Source organism: Carassius auratus, chromosome 30 (assembly GCF_003368295.1).
Source record: "Carassius auratus strain Wakin chromosome 30, ASM336829v1, whole genome shotgun sequence".
Classification (NCBI taxonomy): Eukaryota; Metazoa; Chordata; class Actinopteri; order Cypriniformes; family Cyprinidae; genus Carassius; species Carassius auratus.
The window spans coordinates 20,243,422-20,267,371 of record NC_039272.1 but is presented as its reverse complement, the minus strand read 5'-3'; the positions used below and the strand labels follow the sequence as shown (position 1 = coordinate 20,267,371).

At 36.8% G+C, this 23,950-nt stretch overlaps 1 protein-coding gene across 6 annotated transcripts in view; it reads right to left on the bottom strand.

The window, feature by feature from the left end:
• LOC113049587 (kelch-like protein 13) overlaps nt 1-23,950 on the bottom strand; it is a 44,515-nt gene that overhangs the window by 18,041 nt on the left and 2,524 nt on the right. For 2 of the 6 annotated variants that reach the window (XM_026212046.1, XM_026212049.1), the window contains exon 2: nt 20,736-20,825. In XM_026212046.1, the coding sequence (XP_026067831.1) occupies nt 20,736-20,800 (65 nt within the window). In that variant the 5' untranslated portion in view covers nt 20,801-20,825. Of the gene's footprint in view, nt 1-7,477; nt 8,007-20,735; nt 20,826-23,950 lie in introns of those variants that run through there. The other 4 variants (XM_026212047.1, XM_026212050.1, XM_026212045.1 and 1 more) reach the window with 3 other exon arrangements.

Genomic DNA, 23,950 nt, shown 5'->3' with positions numbered 1-23,950 from the left:
AAAGACTTGAGGGAGGGAACGTATACCTGCTGTTAGAGGAACCGCAGTTTCAAGACTTTACGTTTTATGTTCAAACTGGAGCAATGCAAGATCAAGGTTTCGATTTTGTTGATTAAAGGAAAGGGTTACAGGAACTTTCTTTCATCTGTTTTCATGTCATGTTTACCTCAGGATATCATGTCAGCTCTCCCCCTCAGGTTATGAAAACAGGAAACGCAAGTCTTTAATGCTCAGCAAAGGATGCATTTGCTTGCAAAAAATTAATCTAAACATCTTTCTATTTAAAATATATTTAAAATGTAACTTATTACTGTGACGCAAAGCTGAATCTACTGAAGTCTTGGTGCTCAAAGTTAAAAACAGCTAAATATTTAGCCATTTTTTTTGTTTTTCTAGCATTTTTTGATGGACAAAGATCAAAGAACAGCATTTATTTGAATATAATTTTTGTAACAATGTAAATGTGTATACTGTCACTTTTGATCAGTGTAATGCGTCATTGCTGAATTGTTCCTTTGTGGCGAGAGTGAACATCTGATTACACATTATTGACGTCATTTTGTCGATGAATATTGTTTTGTCGATGTCTTTATTTCATTATCCAGTGTAGGAGCGTGTGTGTGGCTTCACACTACTGGAGTGAAAGTGCAACTAATGACTGAGTAATTTGTAGGCAGAAATGTGGGGTTCATTTTTTAGGTTTTAATTCATATTGAAATCCTCCCGATTTCATGCCAGGGTGTGCGTGACTCACATGGCGACTCAGATTCACTCTGACACACACAAACAGATTTATCCCCCGTATAATGAGGAGATTGAAGTGTTGATTGAAAGGGTGAGGATACAGAGACAGCTGACTCTGATGAAGAGCTCAGATACTGACAGATTAAGCATGAAACAATGAGATCAAACGAGCACATCATGCAAGACAGACAATTCTGTTCATAACTGGGGAGGCAGTGACACAAATGACACACACGAAGAGGATGGTGCTACAGAAAAAAAACAGTTCAAAAGTAATACGTTTCCAATAACCATGCTCTAATTTTTGTAGTCATATTCATAAATTGTTCTCCAAAATAGTACAATTTTTACTTTCCCAAATAAGTGACCCCTAATTATCTAATAGTACAGAATAATGTGACAATACCAAATATATCTGATGTATTTTCCTAACATTCTATTCAAGGCCTAACAATAGAGGTTACATCACAAAAAAAAAGAAAGAAAATGCAGTGATTGAATTTCATATATTGAGGAATATATGTAAATAAATAGAAGTACTGTAATATTGCTTTTTTTCCCCATATGAAAGATTTATATCATTAGAGGAAGAAATGCATTATCTAAAACATACATTATTAAATAGAAATCGGCTCATTATTACCCTTTTATGGAAACTTTCCGACACCCATGAATGACTGACGACAGAACTGTAAGGTTGAATTCAGATCAGTGTAAACACAGCTGAAGTCACGGTTACTAAATCGTACCATACAGCACAAATGTCACGCAATAAACACAAACAACCTAACAACATATCCAAGTGGGGAAAAACTGAGATCCCTGCGGCTCAACATTTTTCACTTAATTTCCCAAACTATAAACAAGCATCTCACATCTGCCATTTTACATTGTGCATAAAGGCCCCTTATGGATGAGTGTGTGCTGAAGCGTACCCAGTGCATTTGTTTGTGCTTGTGTTTCCACTGACTCCCATGATGTTGCACAGACCTTTCTGTAGTCAAATAATGTGTTATGCTGTTTCCATTAGTTTTTGAGAGAAACCAGTAACATCCATCCCTTTGCATCTTTTTGAATTTAGTGTGAAATCAAAAGGTCGGTTATCCAACTGTGGCGGCAAATCTTTGATTCAAACACATGATTATATGATGCCAATTACAGTGGAACTTCAGAGTATCCGCTCTGGACTTGACCAAGGGCTGCTCACCATTTCTTCATCAATGGGACTTAAATCTGCATCTGTAACACTTCAATCATTTTTTTTTATCGATATGCTTATTATTTGTGAATATATACTCCACATTTGCAGCATGGGTTTGGTAAACATGAGGCCTGACTCAAATTTTTATCTCATCACGTGAACACTCAGGGACGCCCATAATTGCAGCTGCTGCGATTATGAATTGTTCCAACCTTAAACTAGGTTCAAAGGAGTTCTGCATTATTTTTTATCACACATGCAGGGAGATGAACATAAGCCATCTGCTGCAGAGGTTCTGCTTCGGTTTTACAATCAGAATCAGAAATGATCATCTATTCAGTTTTTGTGAAGGAGTGAGTGACTCAAGGTTATAAATTATGGATTTGTAAATATTACAACCTCATGAAATAAACAGACTGGGCAGATATATCAGCATTATCGCATTTACACAGAACATCTAAAAACTACTCAAAAATACACTGTCATTGAACTTCAAAAAAAGCTCCTGAGTCGGAGTTGATCACACAGTATGAGAAAGTATTGAGAATTCAAGGCTTTTTCCATATTTTGCACTAGATTTCTTCCATTTCCATTCCTCCACTTCACCTTCACATTTTCTTCTGACCAAACATCATCAACCTTCACATCACTACGTAATTCCTCTTTCCTTATCCGATCTCATTCTTTTCATCTTTCATTCTCTCCTCATCTCTTTTTTTCTATCCCATTTCTTCCTCTCTCTAACCCTCTTCTCCATCCTCCTCCCTCATCTGAGGTGAAAATTGGATTCCTGCATTTCCTCTCTGATGCATCATGATTAAACCATTGTGAATAAAGATGGTTACATACAAAAAGAGTGATAGTGGGTCAGAAAGGGTTACAAATCAGCTGCCTTCCCTCTTCCGCCAGGTTCATGTCAGAGGAAGTGTAGACTCATTACTTGTTGATTATGGTTTTGAAATTATGTATGGTGTGCATGTCACATTATTTTCAGAGGCAGCAGTGAAGGTGTGGGAGTACAACTACTTTAAGAAGTCATAAGGAAAGGAACTTTACATCTCCTGATTGGCAAGAACATGAGTGAGATTTACCAAACAACACACTGCTGCAGAAATGACTAATTCAATATAATCTAATACAAATCACACGCGGCGCCCAAAATGAACACTTACCAAGTGCCAAATAAAAGTAAAAATTGGCTTTGGGATTGGGAGTTACTCACCAGCTGGCTGGTAGCTTTAATCTGAACTGCAGGGTCCAAAATGAACTTTAACTCACCGGCCAATAGCAGGGAGATTGTGTGCCATAAACATTACCTAATAGTTATGAAACCGTACAGTATGTTGCATTAGTTTTGTCATTTTTCTTGTGTGTCATGAAAACATTCAATTTTATTAGAATTTTTTTTTTTACATATGAGACAAATGGCACAATCACTTTTTATTAATTGAATGCATCCTTGTTCAACAAAAGTACCTCAAACTGACCTCAAACTTGAATTGAGGTATATAATAATAACACTGTTACTACTGTTACTCCAATAAAATAATACCTAATAGAGTTTCATGCCTAGTTGGAATATTTATGACCAGTACATTTTCTCAATTCAACCACCACTGACAGGTGTGGCAGAAAGTTAATTTTGGACCCTACTCACATGTCATACTGTGTTGCACAGGGGGAGCTGGTGAGGAGGTCACATGATCAAAACAGCTAGCCAAAGGTTGTTTCTAATAAATATACTCTAGAACTGTAATCCATACCACTGTATTATCACTCAAAACAGACCCTAACATCCATCAGAAAACAAACTTTCATTTGTAGATAAAGAAGGTTTTGTTTTTTTTATAAAACATGCACACATTTTGGAAAAAAATATAGAACTATACCCAAGTGTTTGAATGTCCTGAAAATTATTTAAATCACAACATGGAATTGAAAAGCAAAAATAAGAATAGTATTGATACTTTGTGATGCCGTTTAACATTCAATCTGTAAACTGTAAGAAATATATATATATATTCATTTGATATGAAACATGGAACTTGCGAGCAATATCCTATGAAAATATTATTTGCTGAAATGATATAAAACAAATTAATTGGATTGTACTACGAAACTATGCGCACTAAACACACTTAGCATACAGGACTCCATCCCTACTTGCAATTCTCTATGGAAGAAACTGATCTTCAATGTCATATTTAATTATATTTGAAGCGCCTTTTATCTTGAAAAGATAAAAAACAACACACACACACACACACAAAAAAACTAAATCGGTTTAAAAACCCAAAACATGCTAGAGAAAACAGCTGGTGGCCTCCTCCAAAAATGAATTTTGACAAAGTTAGTGTACAAAAATAAAATAATAATAAAAAAAAAACATAATTAATAAAGCACCTTTCTCTCAACCAGCAGCAGCAAGGAGTCTGATAGACCCCACCCTTTCATCTGAGATCACAAGGTAAAAATGAAAAGCTGAAACACAGACAGAATTCAGCGTGAAATGTGAATGTGAAAAGGACGAATTGCTGTCTGTTCCTGTCAACATTTCTATGGGTTTGACACGGTCTTCACAGGAGACTAAAGCACACGAGACAAGTGCTGGCAAAACAAACATACCCTGAATTTCCTGGACGACCCCGACACCGAACATTTCAGGTTAAACTTTCACCATCATATATGTGTACCAAGGTCAAGGCAAAAGTTCCTTTTTGAGCAGCAGATGAGCAGGACTTAGGATCTGTCATGACTGTCTGCCATCTTCACCTGTGACAACACAAACACACACCCATGTGTGCGTCATTCTCTTCCCCCCTGCGGCAGAAGCTCTCCAGCTGTCACTCCTCATCACTCTTTTAAGCTGAAGCCCATGAATTCACAAATATAGGAGTTTTTTTTATGTGCCCTCAGGACTGTGTGTTTGGGTTTTGTGGAAATGCATGCTCGTTCATACACTGTCCACTTAAAAAATCATTTGCAATTTATTTTATTGCATATGGACACCGGTCCCTTGCCCTACCGAGCGTGAAATCCTCACTACAGGCAGTGGGTATATTTAGAAGTGAGGTAACACTTCAGGAGTACACTCGCTTAACTGAATGAATCCTCACCTTCCTAACACCACATGCACTTTAACTTCAATGCAGTCCTATGGAAAGAAACAAATGACTTTTTTTTTTTTTTTAGGAAAAAACAAAAAACACAAACCTCAAAGTCCATTCTCATCTACAATAGTAGTTATAACAATAAAAAATATATATGTTACGGCTACATAATTTGGGTAGGGGATGAGTTTGTATGGAACAGCTTTTACTGCAAATCGAGCTGCTTTGACATGCTGCAGACATTGTCTGAAAATCTTAGACACAGCACATATTTATCTAATTAAAACCGCAGCCTTTGCAATTTGATAGAACACACAAAGCCATATTTTGATTAATCTTGCAGCCGTGATTCGCGCCCACACCAGTTTATGATAATGTTCTGTATATTAAAAGTGTGCACTGCAGTTATGGCATCCGCCGATTTAAATGCTCAGGCTCATTAAGTTTGTGTGGATTCTGACTGGATATCAAAGCAGTATTGATATTGTTCATCTGTGTCATTATAGTTATAGTGTGGACTTCTGTATTTTCTTAGATTTCAAAACATTTTGAAACTTCACAGTTCTTCCTCGCCGTGAATGTGTGAACTCTCACAAGTGCTATTTTTTCTTAGCAGCTAGCAAAAACATCCTGTTGTTCAATATTTTCTGTCTCAACACACACTCACACAAAAAGGGAATGATTCATTTGTCCAAGAGGCATCTCTCCTCCCATTAAGAAATACAGAGACCACAGCTCACCCTGTAATCACACACAATACAGCCAAAGCAGTAAAAATAGACTTTGTTTTTACTGGGCAAGGTTTGACTGGGAGGGGCAACAGCAGGGTTGGGAACTCAACACTGTAATCCCCAACCCCAAACCTTAAATCTGAGAAGATAGACACATACATAAGTATAGTTTATTGATTCTCACTGAGAAATTTAGGAGGACTGTATATGCAGAATAGAGCTATGGCTGGAAAGACTAAAGACATGACTACAGACAGACAGGAGTAAGAAATTATTATCAAAACAAGAGAGACAACCAAAGGATTTTCTCAAATCTAGCCTTTAACTTGAATTGAACTGAACTAGCAAAACCACTTTCAAACGGTTACAGATATAGCCTATGATTAGCAAGACAGACCAGCGTTTTAAACTCTCGCTTCAGTTAACTCTTAAATCGTTCCCGCAACCAGCTGGTCACAGTTTCAACTTTGCGCCTGAGGAAAATTAAGATTATCTTGCACTACGGTTCTTATCAGATAATATATAAAATAAATAGACTTTCAAAACTGCCAAATATTATCCATATATTTTAATCGTTATGATCACAAGCTGTAATCTTTGCCTCAACTTGTAGAAGGAGAGCATCATTTTGTCTGAATACATGATTTTATCTAAACCACGTGACTTGTATTATTTTAGAGCTATATATTTTTGCCTCATGTTCACTACTTTGCTGCCAGATGATGGGCTCCCCTTCATTAGTGCAAAATTTCATCTCTTAAATCAGTCACATCTGGCTTTTTAATAGTAACATTTGAAACCTGCATTTCCTATAGCAGCTTTGAAACAATGTGGGAAGGACTTGTACATTTAAATGAATGATACTAAATGTGTAAATTAATTTATATTAGAAAATATGAGAATAATAAATGTGATGATGTACAAAAACATTTAATTTTTATTTACGTGGCTGTTGACTTAAAAAAAGGTTCAAAACCCATTTTATATTAGTAAGTGGACTTTTTCTCATTAAATTCAGTGGCTTGACGATACACTGGTTGGCAGTCACCAGGAAAAAGCCCAACAAGTTAAGAAAACATTTACAATAATACAACGGGATTTGAAGATTGTGTTTAAAGTAATAAAAGGTTTTCTTAATGGGTTCATTTCAACGTTTGAAGTTAGTCGTGCACTGGTGTATAAACGGTGCCGAGCGGAAGCGCTAGCAGTCATGTTCCGTGTTTCATCCAGCATCAGTGCTGCATCCTCCAGCTGCAAACCGGGCCCCCACCCACCACCACAACACTAGCGCTCCAAACCAGAGCGCACGACACGCCAGGACAAAAGACTGCTTCGCCTGCTGTTATCGCGGCCCGGTGCATACTAGATAAATATAGAGCTCATAAACAGAGCCGTGAGAAGGACTCTGAGAAAGTAGAGAACGCCCTATGTAGATTCAGAAAACTAGGCGGTGCGCGGTAGCATGCTAAACGTTATGAAATGGGTCTCAAGACCTCTCTAAACGCTCACAATTGGGTTACAGAGAAATGAAGGGAGGCGACACTGACCCCGAAACAAGCACAGCAGCAGCATCCTTAATGAACGAGTAATAAAGACGGAATATAAACACGCTCACGCGCCCTCAGTTCTGACGATCACATTTTAAAATACACAAGCACGCACTTCGACGCGTTAATATTACAGCTACTTACATGTATGCTGGCGAGAGTGGAGAGGACCTGGACGTTTTAAGGACGGGCACGGGAAATTTCCAGCTGACGGGCGAACCGCTTTTCCATTTCAACGGCATGTTTTTCCAGTCAGCACCTCTGAGATACAGCGCGAATGAGAATAGCCGTCAAGAGCAAGTCCATGAAGAGGCGACTAGCGCGGGCTTCCATCCCCGGCAGCCCTCACCGAGAGCAGGGAGGAGGGAGAGGAAAATAAAGAGGAAAATCGACCGCCGACACAGGCAGCTCTGTCTGAGGCAGTGCTTCTCTGAGGCAGCTCTGTTTGAATACCGCAGAGAAGGTTAACGGAAAATCGAGAGGAATAACACTTAAGCCGAGAGGTGGAAAGCAGGTGTGCCTGAGCTGAGCATCATCTCCTGAGAAAGAGAGAGGGATGATGATGATTATGATGGAGGGGGTGAAAAAAAATCACCATCGCGTCCGGTCAGTGCAAGGAAGAGGCATGCGCGGTCGGTGCACTGGATGTTCAGCTATAGTGCCACCTTGTTTTAATGCAGGCTGAGTATGGCAAGCCATATTAACATTTATTCACTTATTTACTATCTGTTGTAGGTTTATAGCACTTAATTTAAAAAAAAAACTTAATGCTTTTTAAAAAGCATACATTAAACCAAATTAAACTCTGTGGCTCGTGACGATGCACTGATGTGTAAAAACACAAACCAATTGGCATGTGCAAGAAACTTAACAGTATTTATATAGTTCTTTTTTTTTACCTTTTAAGTGGATTACCACCAACTATCTCTCTCTTGAGAGACAGGTGGCGGTAATGCACTTATAAGTCTGCGATCCACCGTAAAGCAAGAAGATGCCTCATGCGCCTGCTGCTGTGAATGCTCTCAGGAGAGTTCTAACAGTTGCATTGCAATGTGTCTTTACACATCAATGTATCGTCACAGATTTAATATGTTTATTGGTTGCTGCTTTAGTTTTACTAGAAGCATGTCATTAGTAGCCTACTAGTACTCACTGATAAGTCATGATTAATTATTCAAACAGTTACTATATCTATTGCGCTTTTCATAGTAGCAACAAAAGTTTTACACAAATTTCATTTTTAAACATTATAAATTATACTAGTAGGATTTTTTTTATTAAACCATGAAATAGCCATTTTGACTAGACATTAGATATGATAATGTCTAAAAACGAATTATAGTAAAATATAAACTAGGACATATATACATCTATCATGTAGAGATACTAGTATCTATGGAAAAACTATTGGAATTGTTACTGCTAACTAATGCCGCGTTTCCAACGAAATTACCCGGAACAATTGTACCAGGAACTTTTTTCCCCAGGAACTATTTTGCCCCGAGACCTGTTGCTTGATAACATCAGTCAGCTCGCCTTGGCTACTGCAATTTTCCTCTCTGTACATTTACAATAAAACAAAATAGGATATCAAATACTACTGCCTCCTTTCTTTTTCATTCAAACATAATAATAGCAGCAGAAATGTACTTAGTTCAGGGAAATGTGTTTATATATACAGCCATTACAATGAAACAAAATATTATATCAATTGCGTCTTTTTATTTTCATTCTAACATATAGATAAATTGAATACAGGTCAAAGATTACCTGTTAGATTTACCCAAAACGAATTATATTTTATGTTTAACCACTAAAGAGACATCAGAGCCAGCGGCACATATCAGAAGGACTAGCCGATGTGAGGCTGCTCTAAGCGGTTACATGAGGATTGAGCTCCCGCTGATCGCATGGAGCTCACAGTCTCCGAGATCGGCAAAACATTTTTACATTTTTAAATAGGCGCTGTATTTATAAATAAACGCAGATGAGTTTTAATGAACTACATTCTCGCCTGAAATAATTTTTTTAATTACATTTCATGACACAATAACAGTAATATTTTGAAAATTATATGAATAAAAGGTGGTTGAAATCACAATGCTGCGTGAACTCAACCAATCAGCATGTTTAGCGCCCAAGTCCCGCCCCCAAAAGTTTTGGAACTTTAAAAAAGTACTACTATGCCTGCGGGGACTTTATGAGTGGTATTTTTTTTTACCCGGAACTTTATTTAGTTCCTGGTTCCTGTAGTGGAAACCCACCGAGTACCAGCCCAAAGTCCCTAGTCACTTTTATTTAAGTCAATATTAGGACAATAAGTGTTAACAAGCTAATAAGATCTAGTGTGTTATCAATATTTACAAATATCTAGTAATAATATTTACAAGTGAATAATTTATAGTCACTATCAGAATCATTACTATTATCAGATTTATAATAACAAGTGAAAATTGAAAATAACTTAGTTAATATAAATAAGAAAAGAATAAGTTAAAAAAAAACTGTTAAACTGGCTTGCCATAGCCAACTGCATAGCACTAGTAAGTGATGGAGAGTCTCAGAGCTCAGATAAGAGTTTAATGACCTGGCATAAAATACAACACACGACTGCAGGCACAAGAAATATAAAACCCAAGTATGATTCTATTGAACATTCAAGAACATCACTTCTGTTCCTCAGTGTTGTATAATGGTGAAGAATTCACCTCTGATGTCCATTATGAGAGACAGGTCTTTTCAAAACATCTCTCCAGCTAGGCGGCGCAAGCAGGGCACAAACTCCACCGCGGGGCTCTTCACCCACTGCCGTGACAGCACATGTCAAAGAGGAGACAGAGGGAAAGAAAGAGCTACCACATTCGTTTCTGCGATTATGTCCGTCTTCATTTAAAGTGCTGACAAAAAGTCATAGTTGATGTCCTTTAACTTATTCAATCACTTTCTAGATGTGCTACAGTGTTTAAAAATGTGACCAAGTGCACCTCACATTGGGTCCAATGTAAATTCATTTTGCATTTAAATAAGACGCTATCTACAAACAACCAAATGTTATAATAGTTAAAAATATGGAAGTTATTCCTTTTATTCAGCAAGAATGCATTAAATTAATCTAAAGTGACAGTAAATTGTTGAAAATATTTTCAAATAATTTTGAATTTTTTATCCATCAAAATATACACTGAGCTTAGAATTAGAGAGATCAGAGGCAATCTGCAAGTAAATTCTACTTGTGTCTCAATAGCACAAGTCAGTTAACAACACTAAGGCAATCTTTTGTTTACATGTGTGTACCAGACAACAGATGAGATGCGTTCAACCGGAGTAATCATACCACAATGATCAAATGCAAAATGGCAATGCAATATGTAAAATGGCAATGCATTTCTGTATTTAAATTGAGATTTTCCCATACATCTGTGCAACATTTGATGCAAAATTAAAATTCTAAATTTTGCTACACATATGCTTCCATATAAGCCTGCAGCACAGAACAGATGCATCACTCATTGCTTGTCTTTCTGCTTTTCTGATTCAAATTCTGATGAAAATCTGGAATCTGGGTTGTGACCTTATCAAAAGCCACTCGCATCCAAATGAAGCTGACATGAAAGAAAGCTAAATTGCATTTCAAGACATGACACTGAAATTTTTCATGTTTCTAATCTTGCTGAGATGAGTGTTTGGAGTAGACAGGTGGGACAGGGAAGAGAGGGCTTTACTGAACCCACGGACTGAATGTGCATTGTAGATGAGAGTGCAAGGGTCTGGCCGTGGCCACTTTAAAAGCAGGTTCTTGTGAGCTCAGCGAAGAAGACGTGATCCAAGACATTGTCAAATTTAATTTTAGTCAAGCATGAAGCTCAGGTACATCTAAGAAAACAAAAGATGCACAGACAAATTCAGTGAACATCTTTAGTTGAATTGCCTAAAACAAGATGATGGTCAGAGGAGAACGAAATCATACCTGTGAAGCCATCATCTCAGCAAAATTTGCCTTTCTGACATTGAAATAGGCCAGTTACACAATTTGCGCAAATTATGTAAACTCACTCACTTTTACTTTAAATTCCAGTCATGTGATTCCGGTCACCTTTTTTTCCATCGGTCTGGAGTTTGCAGGTATGCAAGTTAGTCAGTGAACACCCAAAAACTGAATGGTTTACAAAATTTAAATTCTAAGGCTGGGTATTTATACACATCCACAAATTTAATTCTGATTATCAAGTGCTCAGCTTGATTCAGATTAATTTTATATTATTTTATTTATAAAGCTCAATTCGGTAAAAGGATGAACTTTTGCTCATAAATTGGTCAACACTTACTTTTTTTTTTTTTTCTATGGATGGGGCTACTAGAGTTAAAGATCTAGAGACCTCTAGTCTCATTATAAGCATCGTTTAAATGAGGAAAGATTTATCAAAGAAAAAAATTGTTAATTACTTAACTTGCATACCTGCAAACTCTCTTAAAAAGGATGTGTTGAAAACAACGCAACCGGTGTTGTTTCTTAACACACCACTGAGTCTAGATAAGGACAACATGTCAATTTTAAATCAACCAATGTGTTAATCCTGCTAACACACAAAGTGTTACCATTTTTCCACACCAATGTGTTATAGTTACACAATTTGTGTCAAGTAAGTGTTATTTTTTTTATCCATTTGAACAAATGGAAACAAATTTGTATGCAGTAAAAACACAACAAACAACTAGTCTATACAGAATTTATTAAACCTGCAACATTTACATAACTCAAAATGCAAAATAGTAAACAATAAAAAAAGTGATAATTTAATTAATGTTGCTTGAGTGAAATCTCCTGAAGAGTTAATATCAAGTACATATTTTGAATTGTAAAAAATTATATTCGCCATTACACATTATTAATTTTTATTTATGTATTTTCTATCAGCATGCAGGTGATGGGGAGGTTTGGTGTAATGAAATTTGTGTTTATCTGTCGGTCACATCAATAAACGTCACAAGCATTTCAGGGGCATCTTCCATTCAAAGCTGCAAGAGTGCAAATAAAAGCACATATTATTTATACACATAAAAAGTATAGCAAGCAAATGTTAGCTAGAAAGCCTCAGAGATGATGTTAATGTCTGGGGCATTTTACACAATACATGGCACAGTGAGATCTGTTCAGCGATGCAGTGAATGGCATGCATTTCCTCATGTGAAATGCTACATGTCAATGATTAATTACAAGCAATAGCAACTCACAATAAATCTAACAACATAAACCATAAAGCTTTCTAAAGTAGGTTCCCACCACTGAAATCTTGCTCACCGTGCCATTTGTATGCGTGTAAAATGTCCCTTGATCATCTACAAATGATTACAAAAGATACCCTATTTTAAAAGCTTATAATGCCAAATATAAAAAATGTCTTACCTCTACACATGGAAGATTTCCATTGATGATGAAACGGTGAAGTGCGAGGAAACTAGCTTGTGAAAAGAATGATGGCTCATATACTGCAAAATGTGTTAAAATATTCACAACACACACACACAAATATATGTAAAAAAAAAATGAACAAACCCTTTTTGAGACTATACCAGCCAACAGCAAGAAACAAGCAAGACAATGTGATTCACTCCAGTAGTAAAGCATGCTACAGGCCTATTTCTCTGCCATGTGCTTAAATGGATGGTTCACCCAAACATCAAATTTGCTGGTAATTTACACCCTCAAGCCATCAAAGCAGAATAGTATTTTTAGCTTAAACTGTGGTCCTTGGTGATTCAAAAACTACAAGTCAGTGGCTTACAATGAAAAAAACAAACAAACAAAAAAACATTCAGGCAAAACAAAATTAATACTCCTCTTGATTATATATAGGAGGTTTTATAGGCAAATATTCAAACCTCACATATTTTTACAAGGCTCATGATTGGCCAGCTATTCAGGGCGTTGTGATTGGCTGCATACTTCAAGTGTGTGACTGAAATGTTATGCCCCTTAACATATTGGATCTTATGAAGGAGCGAAGTTGATGAATTTCCTCAGCGACCAGCACGGATCCGCTCCAGGCATGACGAAGTGGATATAGTCCTCTTTTGGAAGGCCAAACAAAGTAGCTTCGCTTTCACAACCAAACACACAGCGTATATACGACATGGCGGCAGCGGAGGCAACAACAATACTACAACGAGAATAAAAGTTATGCCTTCTTTCTTGGCATGAACATCTGGGCAGCGTTATGCAAATCTTCCCACATAGTGACATAACGATGTGGGGGTGTGTTAGAACGAGCCATTTTAGGGGGATGTGGTTGACTTAAATATTATAAAGAATATCTCTTTGGATTTGAGACTTCACTTCAGTCTTTGCAACTTCACAATATATTCTTTATGCGCCAAGAGCTTGTAACACTCCAAAGAGAAAGGAAAAAATTTAAAATCGCATCATGACCCCTTTAAACTCACTAAACTAAAAGTGAAAATAAATGAGAACAAAAGCACAGAATTGTGTTAAGCTATTTTGATTATCCTATTGCAGTCACTTTACAGTCAGTGCCATCATAAAAATTTAATTACTTGTAGGTTTAAAATTCTACATTTCAAATTTATTGTCCAACTATAAATATTTTAGCGAAAAGTAAATTTTAGTCAGAATTACTGTGCTCCTATTTAATTGAGCTCTGTTTGGCGCGCATGCGCGTGGCAGTGCTAGATCACTGCGAGGTCTGTGAAGTTTAGCAGAGAATCCACAAAGCAGAAGGCTCATGCACTTCTACCAGAGAAATGGAAATATTTCCATGGCTTTCTAACATTTACAGATGGAGAATATACCTGGGAAATGTAAGTTATGCATTCAGGAAGACAGCACATCTCAAACACATTAAACAGCGCGAGTAGTCTAGTGTCTCTGTCAGCAGAACATGCAGCCTTTCTGTCCCAGCATCTGACGGGCAGAGCCACCTAAACTAATATGCGAAAACCAAACTATAAACTATACTGTGTTTTACAAGTTTTTAAAGGCCTTAATATGAAGCTTGTCACATGTTTAGATCAAACTGGATTATGCATTTTCGTATCAAACTACTGTATTATATAGAATCGCTTAAAGAAAATATTGATATATCATACAAACTCCATATACCGCCCAGCCCTAGGCTTTATGAAGCGAAACAATTGGCATCTGCAAGAAACTGTGCATTTTTTACATTATTAAATGCAGTCTATAGCCTCAAGCAAATGGGGAAATCTGCTAACAAAAAAACAAACAAAAAAAATCTGTTAAAAATCTTGACTGTTTTACTGAAGAAAAAAAAAAAAGAAGAAAGAGAAAAAAACAAGTCAAATCTTGGATGGCCTGAGGGTTAGTAATTAGACAACAAAATCTAATTTTGGGGTGAAATATCCATTTAAGCAGCCCTGTGTATGAGAGTGTGAAACAGATGTGCAGTTGAAGAAAAAGAGGTTCACAGAGTAGTAAAACATACACACACACCCCAGTATTAACCTTCACTGTACACATATGGTCCTTGATGACCTGAACCATCAGCTTTGACATACTGTTATAGTCACACATCTCACACTACCTTCATTTCTGCTTTCTCTCCTGCTTTACTCATCCTTTTCTCATGTGAAAGACCAAATGTTCTTCATCCTATTACTTCCTACACACTCGCTGCCCTCCTTACCCCCTTAATCACTCTATTAATACATTTCTATGAATAGCCACAGCTCACCCTCACCATGCATTTAGCACTAAATGAAGTGGGTGAGGACAGAAGGGTGTGTGTATTTAAGAGACCGAGAGTGATGCTATTATAAACCTTGCTGTCTTTGCAATCATGTCGACAGCATTGTATAGTGGTAAACGTGGCACTAATGCATGTCGTCTAAAGCGGTTCCTGTTCCACAGCTCTCACAGTTCACCTGCACAGCCTGAAGCAAAACATTACAACCCATTTTTGCTAGTACCTCAGTCAATACAGCAAGCAGCTGTGTAATGTGTCACATACTCATGAATGAAGATGAATAATTCAAATGATTCATACCAATCAACTTGAACTTGGAAAGTCAAACCAACCTTTGCTCTACTTTCACAGAATCAGTTCATGATCTATGAAAAAGGCTGCATGTTTACTTCGATACTATCTGAAGAAGGACACTATATTATCATAATATATTAAAATATATAGGCCTAATTATTATTATAAAAACATTTTCCAGGAAAAAGAGCAGGGCTTCCATTACCATAAAACAGAAATATTAATGGCACAGCAAAGGTAATTGCCATGAAAATGCTTTTAAATGTTAAATCACAAATCACACTGGTCACTGTGAACAGATCTGTGCTTCACACTCAAAGAGTGAGTTTTAATAACTGTGTGGGCTCAAGCAGAGAACAAGAGGCTGAATATATGAATCTTTAAAATATGTCTGACAAGCCATTTTGTTCAGTCTTACAGACTTTCTACATATAATAATTCCTTAATATAGCGCTTTTCTAAGCACTCAAAGCATTTTACATTGTCAGGGGGTAGCTCCTCATCCACCACCAATGTGGACGGCAGCCATAGTGTGCAAGAACGCCCACCACACACCAGCTTGGTGGAAAGGTGGAGAGGAGACAGAGTGATGAAACCAATCAGCGGATATGGGGATTGTTTGGAGGCCATGATGGTCAGAGGCCAATGCGTGAATTTGGCCAGGATGTTGAGGTCACACCTCTACTCTTTTCGAAAGACATCCTGGGATTTTTTAATGACCACAGAGAGTCAGGGCCTCGTTTAACGTCTCATCTGAAGGACGGTGCTTGTTGACAGTATAGTGTCCCCATCACTACACAGGGGCACTGGGACCCACACAGACCACAGGGTGAACACCCCCTGTTTGCCTCACTAGCACCTCTTCCTGCAGCAACCTAGTTTTCTCAGGAGGTCTCCCATCCAGGTACTGGCTAGGCTCAGTCCTGCTTAGCTTCAGTTGGTGAACAGTCTCGGGCTACAGGATGACATGGCTGCCGGCATGCATTGTCATTATTATGCACAAATTATGCAAAACTTCATACAACAAGGCTTACATCTGAAACAAGCTTTTTAAAAAGGGATGAAGGGAGAGGAGATGGAATAAAAGCTTCCAAATGATCAGCACATCATGAATGTTTTGATCTGAGAGCTTTTGGTAGCTGTATGATCTAGCAAAGTATTTTTGGCAAAGCTTAAAGAAAATCCACAAGTAATCCGCATTTGTCATTTTCAAAGCATTTTAGGAGTAGTTGCTCTCTCTCACACACACACACACACACAAACTGGCAGATAGAGCGGACTTTGAATTGGCTATTGCCTTCATGCATTCAACAAATATGTCTGTGATTTGGGACAATGCTTAACACTGCAAAGAGACTCACTTGATTAAACACCTAAGGAAGGGCAGAAAAAAAATGGCTGAGAAGGCAGGAAGGGACAAGTATAGATAAAAGTGGCAGGAAATAATGTGGAATGGGGGAAATAAGTGAGTGGATGAGAAGTGTTGTTGGATGTAATAATGAACAGAAATTTTAACCAATCATGTTACTGACTTTTCATTAAAGGCCCGGACATACCAAGCCGACGTCAAAGAACTAACGGCAACTAAAGCCGACAGTCACTGGTGTCGGCAGTGAAAATCTGCGCTGGAACACACCGCACAGACTAAAGCCGACGGCAAACTAACACGTGCATCCTGCGCGAGAGGAATGAGCTGTTCATATAAGCAGCTATTAATAGTATATATTAGTCATTCAAAAGGAGAAACCGAAACAAAGATATACGAGAAAAACGCAGATACACGAAATGTAAACAAACAGCGCTTGCTTTTCATTTTGAATATCAGTAATGTTGATAACTTTTATCATTTTAAGCAGCTCATTTTGTAATAAAAACAATCACGTATTAGAATGATTGGGAAAGATCACATAACATTTAAACAGCCTTCTGTCTGTACGGCCTTCATTCACATGCTTTTGCTTTAATTCTCGGCACTGACTCATTCGCTAAAGTGAACATCCAATCAGAGCTCTTGCTCTCGCCGATGGCCACGATGCAGAATCAACATGTTGAATTGGGCAAACTGCCCAACGAGTGGAACACACCAAACAAACTAGCCCGACTGTCGCTCGCCGTCGGCCCAGCGATGGCGAACAAACAATTGTCGGCTTGGTGTGTCCCGGGGCTTTAGACCCTAAAGAAACATATCAACCTGTGGAGAATGGGCATCCGATGACCCTTTTAGAGGTTTTTCATGAAACCATATATGGTAAAAAGGATCTGTCAATTTAAATAGTGTAAGGGAAAAATGGGTAAATCTAGCAACAATCAAATACTGAGCACAGCCATCAAGTTAATTAAAATCAGCTTCAACAGCTCAGACTTTCCTACAGGAAGCTGTTGCTATGGCAACCTCAACAAGTACTAACAGATGGTCGAGGGTCCTAAACAGCTTAAAGGCAAGATCACAGCCACACTAGTGTGTTCGAGAGAGATTTACAAGAGTGACAGAAATTAACAGTATAGTACAGAAGACACAAGCACATTATCACACACTACGTCCTTTCTACCACTATATGATAATCACACAAGCACAAAACGTACTTGGATACTTAAGTCACAACTAAATTACTAGGGCTGTTATGCTTTTTTAAATGTTTCCTATATTTACCAAGTCTACATAAAATAAAAATAAAAAAATACAGCAAAAATAGTAATACTCAATAGTAATAAATATTATTAAAAGTAACAATATTAATTAGGGATGTCAATTTTCGATCATTTCCATGGTCAATCGTCGTTCGAATTAACGATCAATGAATCATTAACCTTAATGTGTCTATTTGCAATTGCAATGTTTCCATCGGTGCTGCTGCAAAACAAACTGTTGCTCACATGACATTTTTTTATCTGAGTATTATGACCAGTACTTAATTTGATCCTGCTGGATCCTGTTCTGGAAAATATCAGATTTGCGTTCCGTTAGGCCTATTTGTTTTTATTTTTGCATTTAAAGTGCATTAGATCGTGTGCGTGCTTGCATATGAGGATGGAGCCAGGGTGGGTTTGGCTAGATTTGGAGGTTATTGCTCACGTCTCATTTGACACAAATCCAAATGTTTCCATATTCGCAATATACTTGAATGATAAACTATTATTTATGATGTAAACTACTAGGCTTGTACTTCGCATTCGCAAATAGACAGAAAACATCCTCTTCACATGATGAACATCATGAAAATGTCCTTGGCATAACAGCAGAGTGGATCAGTATACTAACTATTTAAACTGACCAGTGAAAGCTTTTATATGTTTGGTTGACCATTTTATTTTGATAATTAACAGACTGCGATCCAAGTTTGAATTTCTAGAATGTGTGTGCAAAAGTGTTTACTTTTATTTGTGCAAACATGCATGTTGTCATCTTTTTCTTTTCCGTGAACTTGTTTATGGAGTGTCGCCACACTTCTGTTTTAAATCCATTATCTTAATTATTTAAGTCAGATATATTTCGCTTTTTTTTTTTTTGATTGCAAATGAGTATAACAATGAATTAAACAGCAAAGACACAGTACAGTCTTCATGTCATAGAAAAGTGTGCACTGAAAGCAGCAGTTTGAGCACATATGCCCTCTCTCAGCCTCACTAGTCACAGCACTAGTCTGTGACAAAACCATTTGATATGTTTGTCACAATAACATTAATAACAAAAAAAACAACAACTTCAATGATACATCTAAAAACAAGAGTGCATTTGCTAAGGCATATGGCGTTCTGATAGCAATAGTGATAACATGATAAAAATAGTTACTCACACTTGTGTGGTGCAACATCTGATCCAATATAGTCGACACAGCATTGTCATTTCGTTTCAATCTTTCTGAAAATCCTGCATCAAATTGTGCCTCGTTTGTGAGCAATTCCGTTGTACAATGCAGTGAAAAAATAAAGTTCAACAAATAAAGACACCATTACGTCATAAAGTGGCACATTCATTCCACAACCTGTTGTTTTGGCAGACTGGCTTCAATATAAGCTGTTTTACGACTAACGAGAAAGTTTTGAGTGCTAAACTTACTAAATGTTTTTCTAGCACAAAGACCTCTTATATATCAAAAGATCAAAGGAATTTTGATTCCTCAGTTCATAAGTATTCTGTTACTTTCGCATTTTAACGTGTAAGAATCAATATCACCATCACACTATTGCAGTGGCATATAGTCACCGGCATGACAGGAAGTGCAAATGCTACTCAAAACGCTAGTTTCCTCACCCGAATGAAAGGGATTTTTAGTCTCAATAAAAGGCTAGTAACAGGACTGTTAAATGAATAGATGTGATTATGGTCATTTAATAAAATGAAGAGACCATGCCGTAGTTTGGGATCATTTTACTTTGTTGGTGGTTTCATTTTCTGCCACGGAGTCTGCTGAATTTGATTTTTAACGTTTTTCATGGTGCTCGTTGGTGTATTTTAAACAAAATCGTGATTTTTGCAATTGACATTATAACCATTTGAAAAGAAATTATCCAAAACGTAACTACGGCACGGTGCTGTGCCACGCAGTCAGTGAACCTCTTACACTGGCTGTTGCTCATAAGAAACATTTTTATGCGAGCATTATGACAAGTGAGGTACAAAGATTTGTTTATAAGAAAAATAACTGGTTAGCATGCAAATGTTACATCGCGACCATGCATTTGGAGTTGGACCGTTCATATTGTACGCGGTATGAAACAATTATCTTGGAAAATTGTAATTACACATGACTTCGTTACTAAATTTCTATTGCTTTCCATGTTGAAGGAATATGTATCGTTTCTATTTTAATGCACTTTTAAAGTTTGGATTAAACTTTAAACGACCATCAATAGCTTTAATCGATTACATCTCTTATCGAATGTCGATTTATCATTGACATCCCTAGTTTCCCGCCTTGAGACAGAAACACCCCCCGTTTCAGTCTCAGAATAAAAATTGTACTATTAATATAATTACAATAAGTATAGTAGTAATATATAATTGATGAATAGGGTAGCATGTTTAGTAGCGTTACATCACATTGCCAACAGAGAACCCAGTCTATATATTGTAGAATCTAAAAGAAAAAACAAAATTTTTGTTTAAACCACCTGAGATGACTGCATAATACACACACACACAGCAGGACAAATGTCACAGTTTTAGCGATTTCCTTCCTGATGACATCTCACATGAGGCCGGTGGAGAAACTTCAAATCATGTGTGTGTAATGTGTTCATGACAGAAACTGATTAACAAAGCAAACCAAGAGGAAGGAGTCCAGACAAAAGAGAGGGTATTGAGAACACATGTGTCTCTGTACGGGGACAATGAATAGATAACATGAAGTATGAGTATGTGTGTGTAGAAGAATAAAATGACATACATTGCACAGTACCTGTCGTGTAGTCCCATGGACATGGTGTCTCCTCTATGCACAGGGTGGTCCATGCCCAGGCACAAAACCCCAGAACACCTTTAAACATCAGCAGAAAGATGAGAACATCATGATTTGGTGTCCAAAAACATTTCTTATCACAGTTAAAAGCAGTTTTATTAGTATTCTTTTATAAATAGAAAGTTAGATAATGACAATATCTTTCCTGTCACATATTTAATTAAACCTTAAAATCTTAATGACCCCCACTTTTAAAATGTACTGTATACGTTAAAAGTATACTGCTAACAAAATTCACTTATATAGTTGCTATAAGGATTTAATATTTATAGTTGGAACAAAAATATTCATGAGTCATCATGCATTACACAGATTTCTGTCCACTCAAAATGAGAAATATCCTTCCCCTGCAAACAGCCAGAAAGTAAGCATCGAGTCATGTTCATGGCTGTAATGCAATTAATGCCTATTTGCTATTTTTCTATGGCACAAACCCTTCCATATAACACACCCAAACTTTTTCTTAAAGATGCACAATATATCAGATGATATTACAGATTTTATGAGTATTTAATTGTTTTTGCTAATTTCCTCTCTTTTTATGGATAGGATACTTTGGGCATTATCTTATGCTCACTTAAAGGGATAGTTCACCCAGAAATTACAATTCATTTGAGTCATTAATTGTTCACTCTCATGTCATTCCAAACCCATAAGACCTTCAATCATCTTTGGAACACAAATTAAAATATTTTGGATGAAATCCGAGACTTTCTGACCCTGCACAGACAGCAATGCAACTGAAAAGTCCAAGGCCCAGAAAAGTAGTAAGGACATCATTAAAAATAAAACAGTCCATGTGACTTCAGTAGTTTAGCTTTAATTTTATGAAGCTATGAGAATACAATTTGTGTGCAAAGAAAAAAAAAAAAGATGACTTTATTCAACAATTTCTTCTCTTCACTTTCAATATTCAACCCGTGTTCATGACAGTACCACAACACCTATTTGTGCATTCCTATATCTGTAAAATATCTTAATCTTAAATATCTTAAATCTCTGATTGCACTGTATTTTATATTTAATCATTTTCTATCTATTACTGTTTTAAGATCATTTTAAAATTCTAAATTGTCCGCCACCACTGCCAGACCCTATTTTTGTGTTTTGTGAAACACCGTAACTGCATTCGGGTATATAAATTCAACATTGATTGAAAACAACTGCTCTGGTATCAGATTGATATCGGTATTGACAGATACTTAGATTTTTTGGTATTGGTTCTGAAAAAGTTCTATCAAGCCAGCCCTACTGAAGTGACAAAAAAATGTACAGGACACCAAAAGGCACCCTACAGTGATATTGACCCCCTCATCATCAGCCACCATACACAGTTCTCTCTCACAGATATGGAAACAAAGCTGAAGAGCAGACACTGAATGCCACGCCACCTCTGTGCAGACACACTCGTGACAGCTGTGACCATCTCAGTGACCAGCTGGAGTGTTTAACAGCTTCATTCTACAAGAGGGTGCAGCTCATAGATCAACAAGCCAACCGCTGCAAGAATAAATTATGATCAGACTAAAGGCTGTAGAAGAGCATTTTACATGGGCTCATCCTTACTGTGTTTCTTCATGTCAGTCACAGAGAATGAACAACTATAGTTGAGAAGTTGAAACCAATTAAATACACTTTCTGAACATACAACACCTTTAAAAAATACAACAAGCTGTAGCCTACCTAGAAATCTAAACAACAGCTCATCATTTGGTGAAGAAATATTTCCCCTATATCACACTAAAGCTGGCTCTAAAGTCTCTGTCCAGGCTGTAAGGATGAGCACTTTTGAATGCATCCTACCATGGAAAGAATTTCTGCACTTCAACGGCTTGTACAATTCTTCCTCATTGCCATGGCAACCACGGTGTCTTAGCAACAGACAGAGGTCAAAGATAAGCTGTGCTAAACACCCCAAACCTCACTGAGATGTCTCCTTATAGACTTTCAAAGAACTAATAGTTTCACTCTGGCACACACACTTTAATGTGCTTTTAAAACAGTCAGTTGCATCAGAGCTAGACAAAAAAAAGAACCTTCACTGTCAGTTAAGTCCACAGTCACTCTCTGTTGTATTTATTTAATCAACCTTTTCCAAAAATGTGCTAAAAGTCTGCAGGTAATCTCTGAAACATTCTGCAGGCCTGTCAAAATAGGTGGCATTATAATTTTGTTAATATCTGATATTTATTTTTATTTAATTTGTATTTATAGTAATTTTTTCATAAAGTTTTTTTTCCGTTTTAGTTATTTAGTATTTAAAGTTAAACTAAAGTAAAATGAAAAATATTCATTACTTACTGTCAACTTAATTTAAAAGGTTGGAAATGTCAAAATAAAAAACATATATTACAGTATTTGGATCTTAATAAGTAGGGCTGGGTATCGTTAGAAATTTTTCAGCTCCAATTCTGGTTCCATTTAAATGAATTATTATTAGGTTTTATACTATTTTACCTTCACTGAACGTAGTGTTGCTGGAAAGTAGTAAGTAATGTTGAGTCCATCACTCAGCATGTCCTTCAAAGTTGATGTTTTTTACACTATTAATAACATTTTGCTTTTTAAGCAGGATTAAGCTGGTTGACCAAATAGTCCCTTGAGGACTGAGACACTTGTTCATTTCCCTAAATTAATGAAATATAAACTGTTATACTTATAACCATGTATACACACACTCCATAAAGACCTTATTTTACAAATAATAATGCAATTTAAAAATAAAAATAATTTTTTTTTATCACTCTTGAAATGACCTATGAACTAAATAATCTATCCCTCTTACTTACATAATAACATGTTGAAGTCAGTAGGTATTTTAATGACAATATGGGACAAATAATTCTGCGTGCTGCCGGTGCATGTACAGTCAGACAATATGATGTGCACAGTTATCAATGGAGCAAGTGAACGTACAGTGTGGGAAACGTGTTCGGCAGTTAAAGACGCAACGTTGCTTTTAGTCGTATTAGTCATCCTTTCCTATCAAAATGTTTGCTATGGATGCGAAAATGAAATAAATCAACCTGATACATTTATTTATTTTATTTTTTTAATGACAGTCGAAAATTTTGGAGGCAGTGTGTAACGTGATTAACAAAATCTAAGATCTTATTTATATTTTAATGTGCAAAAATTTCAGA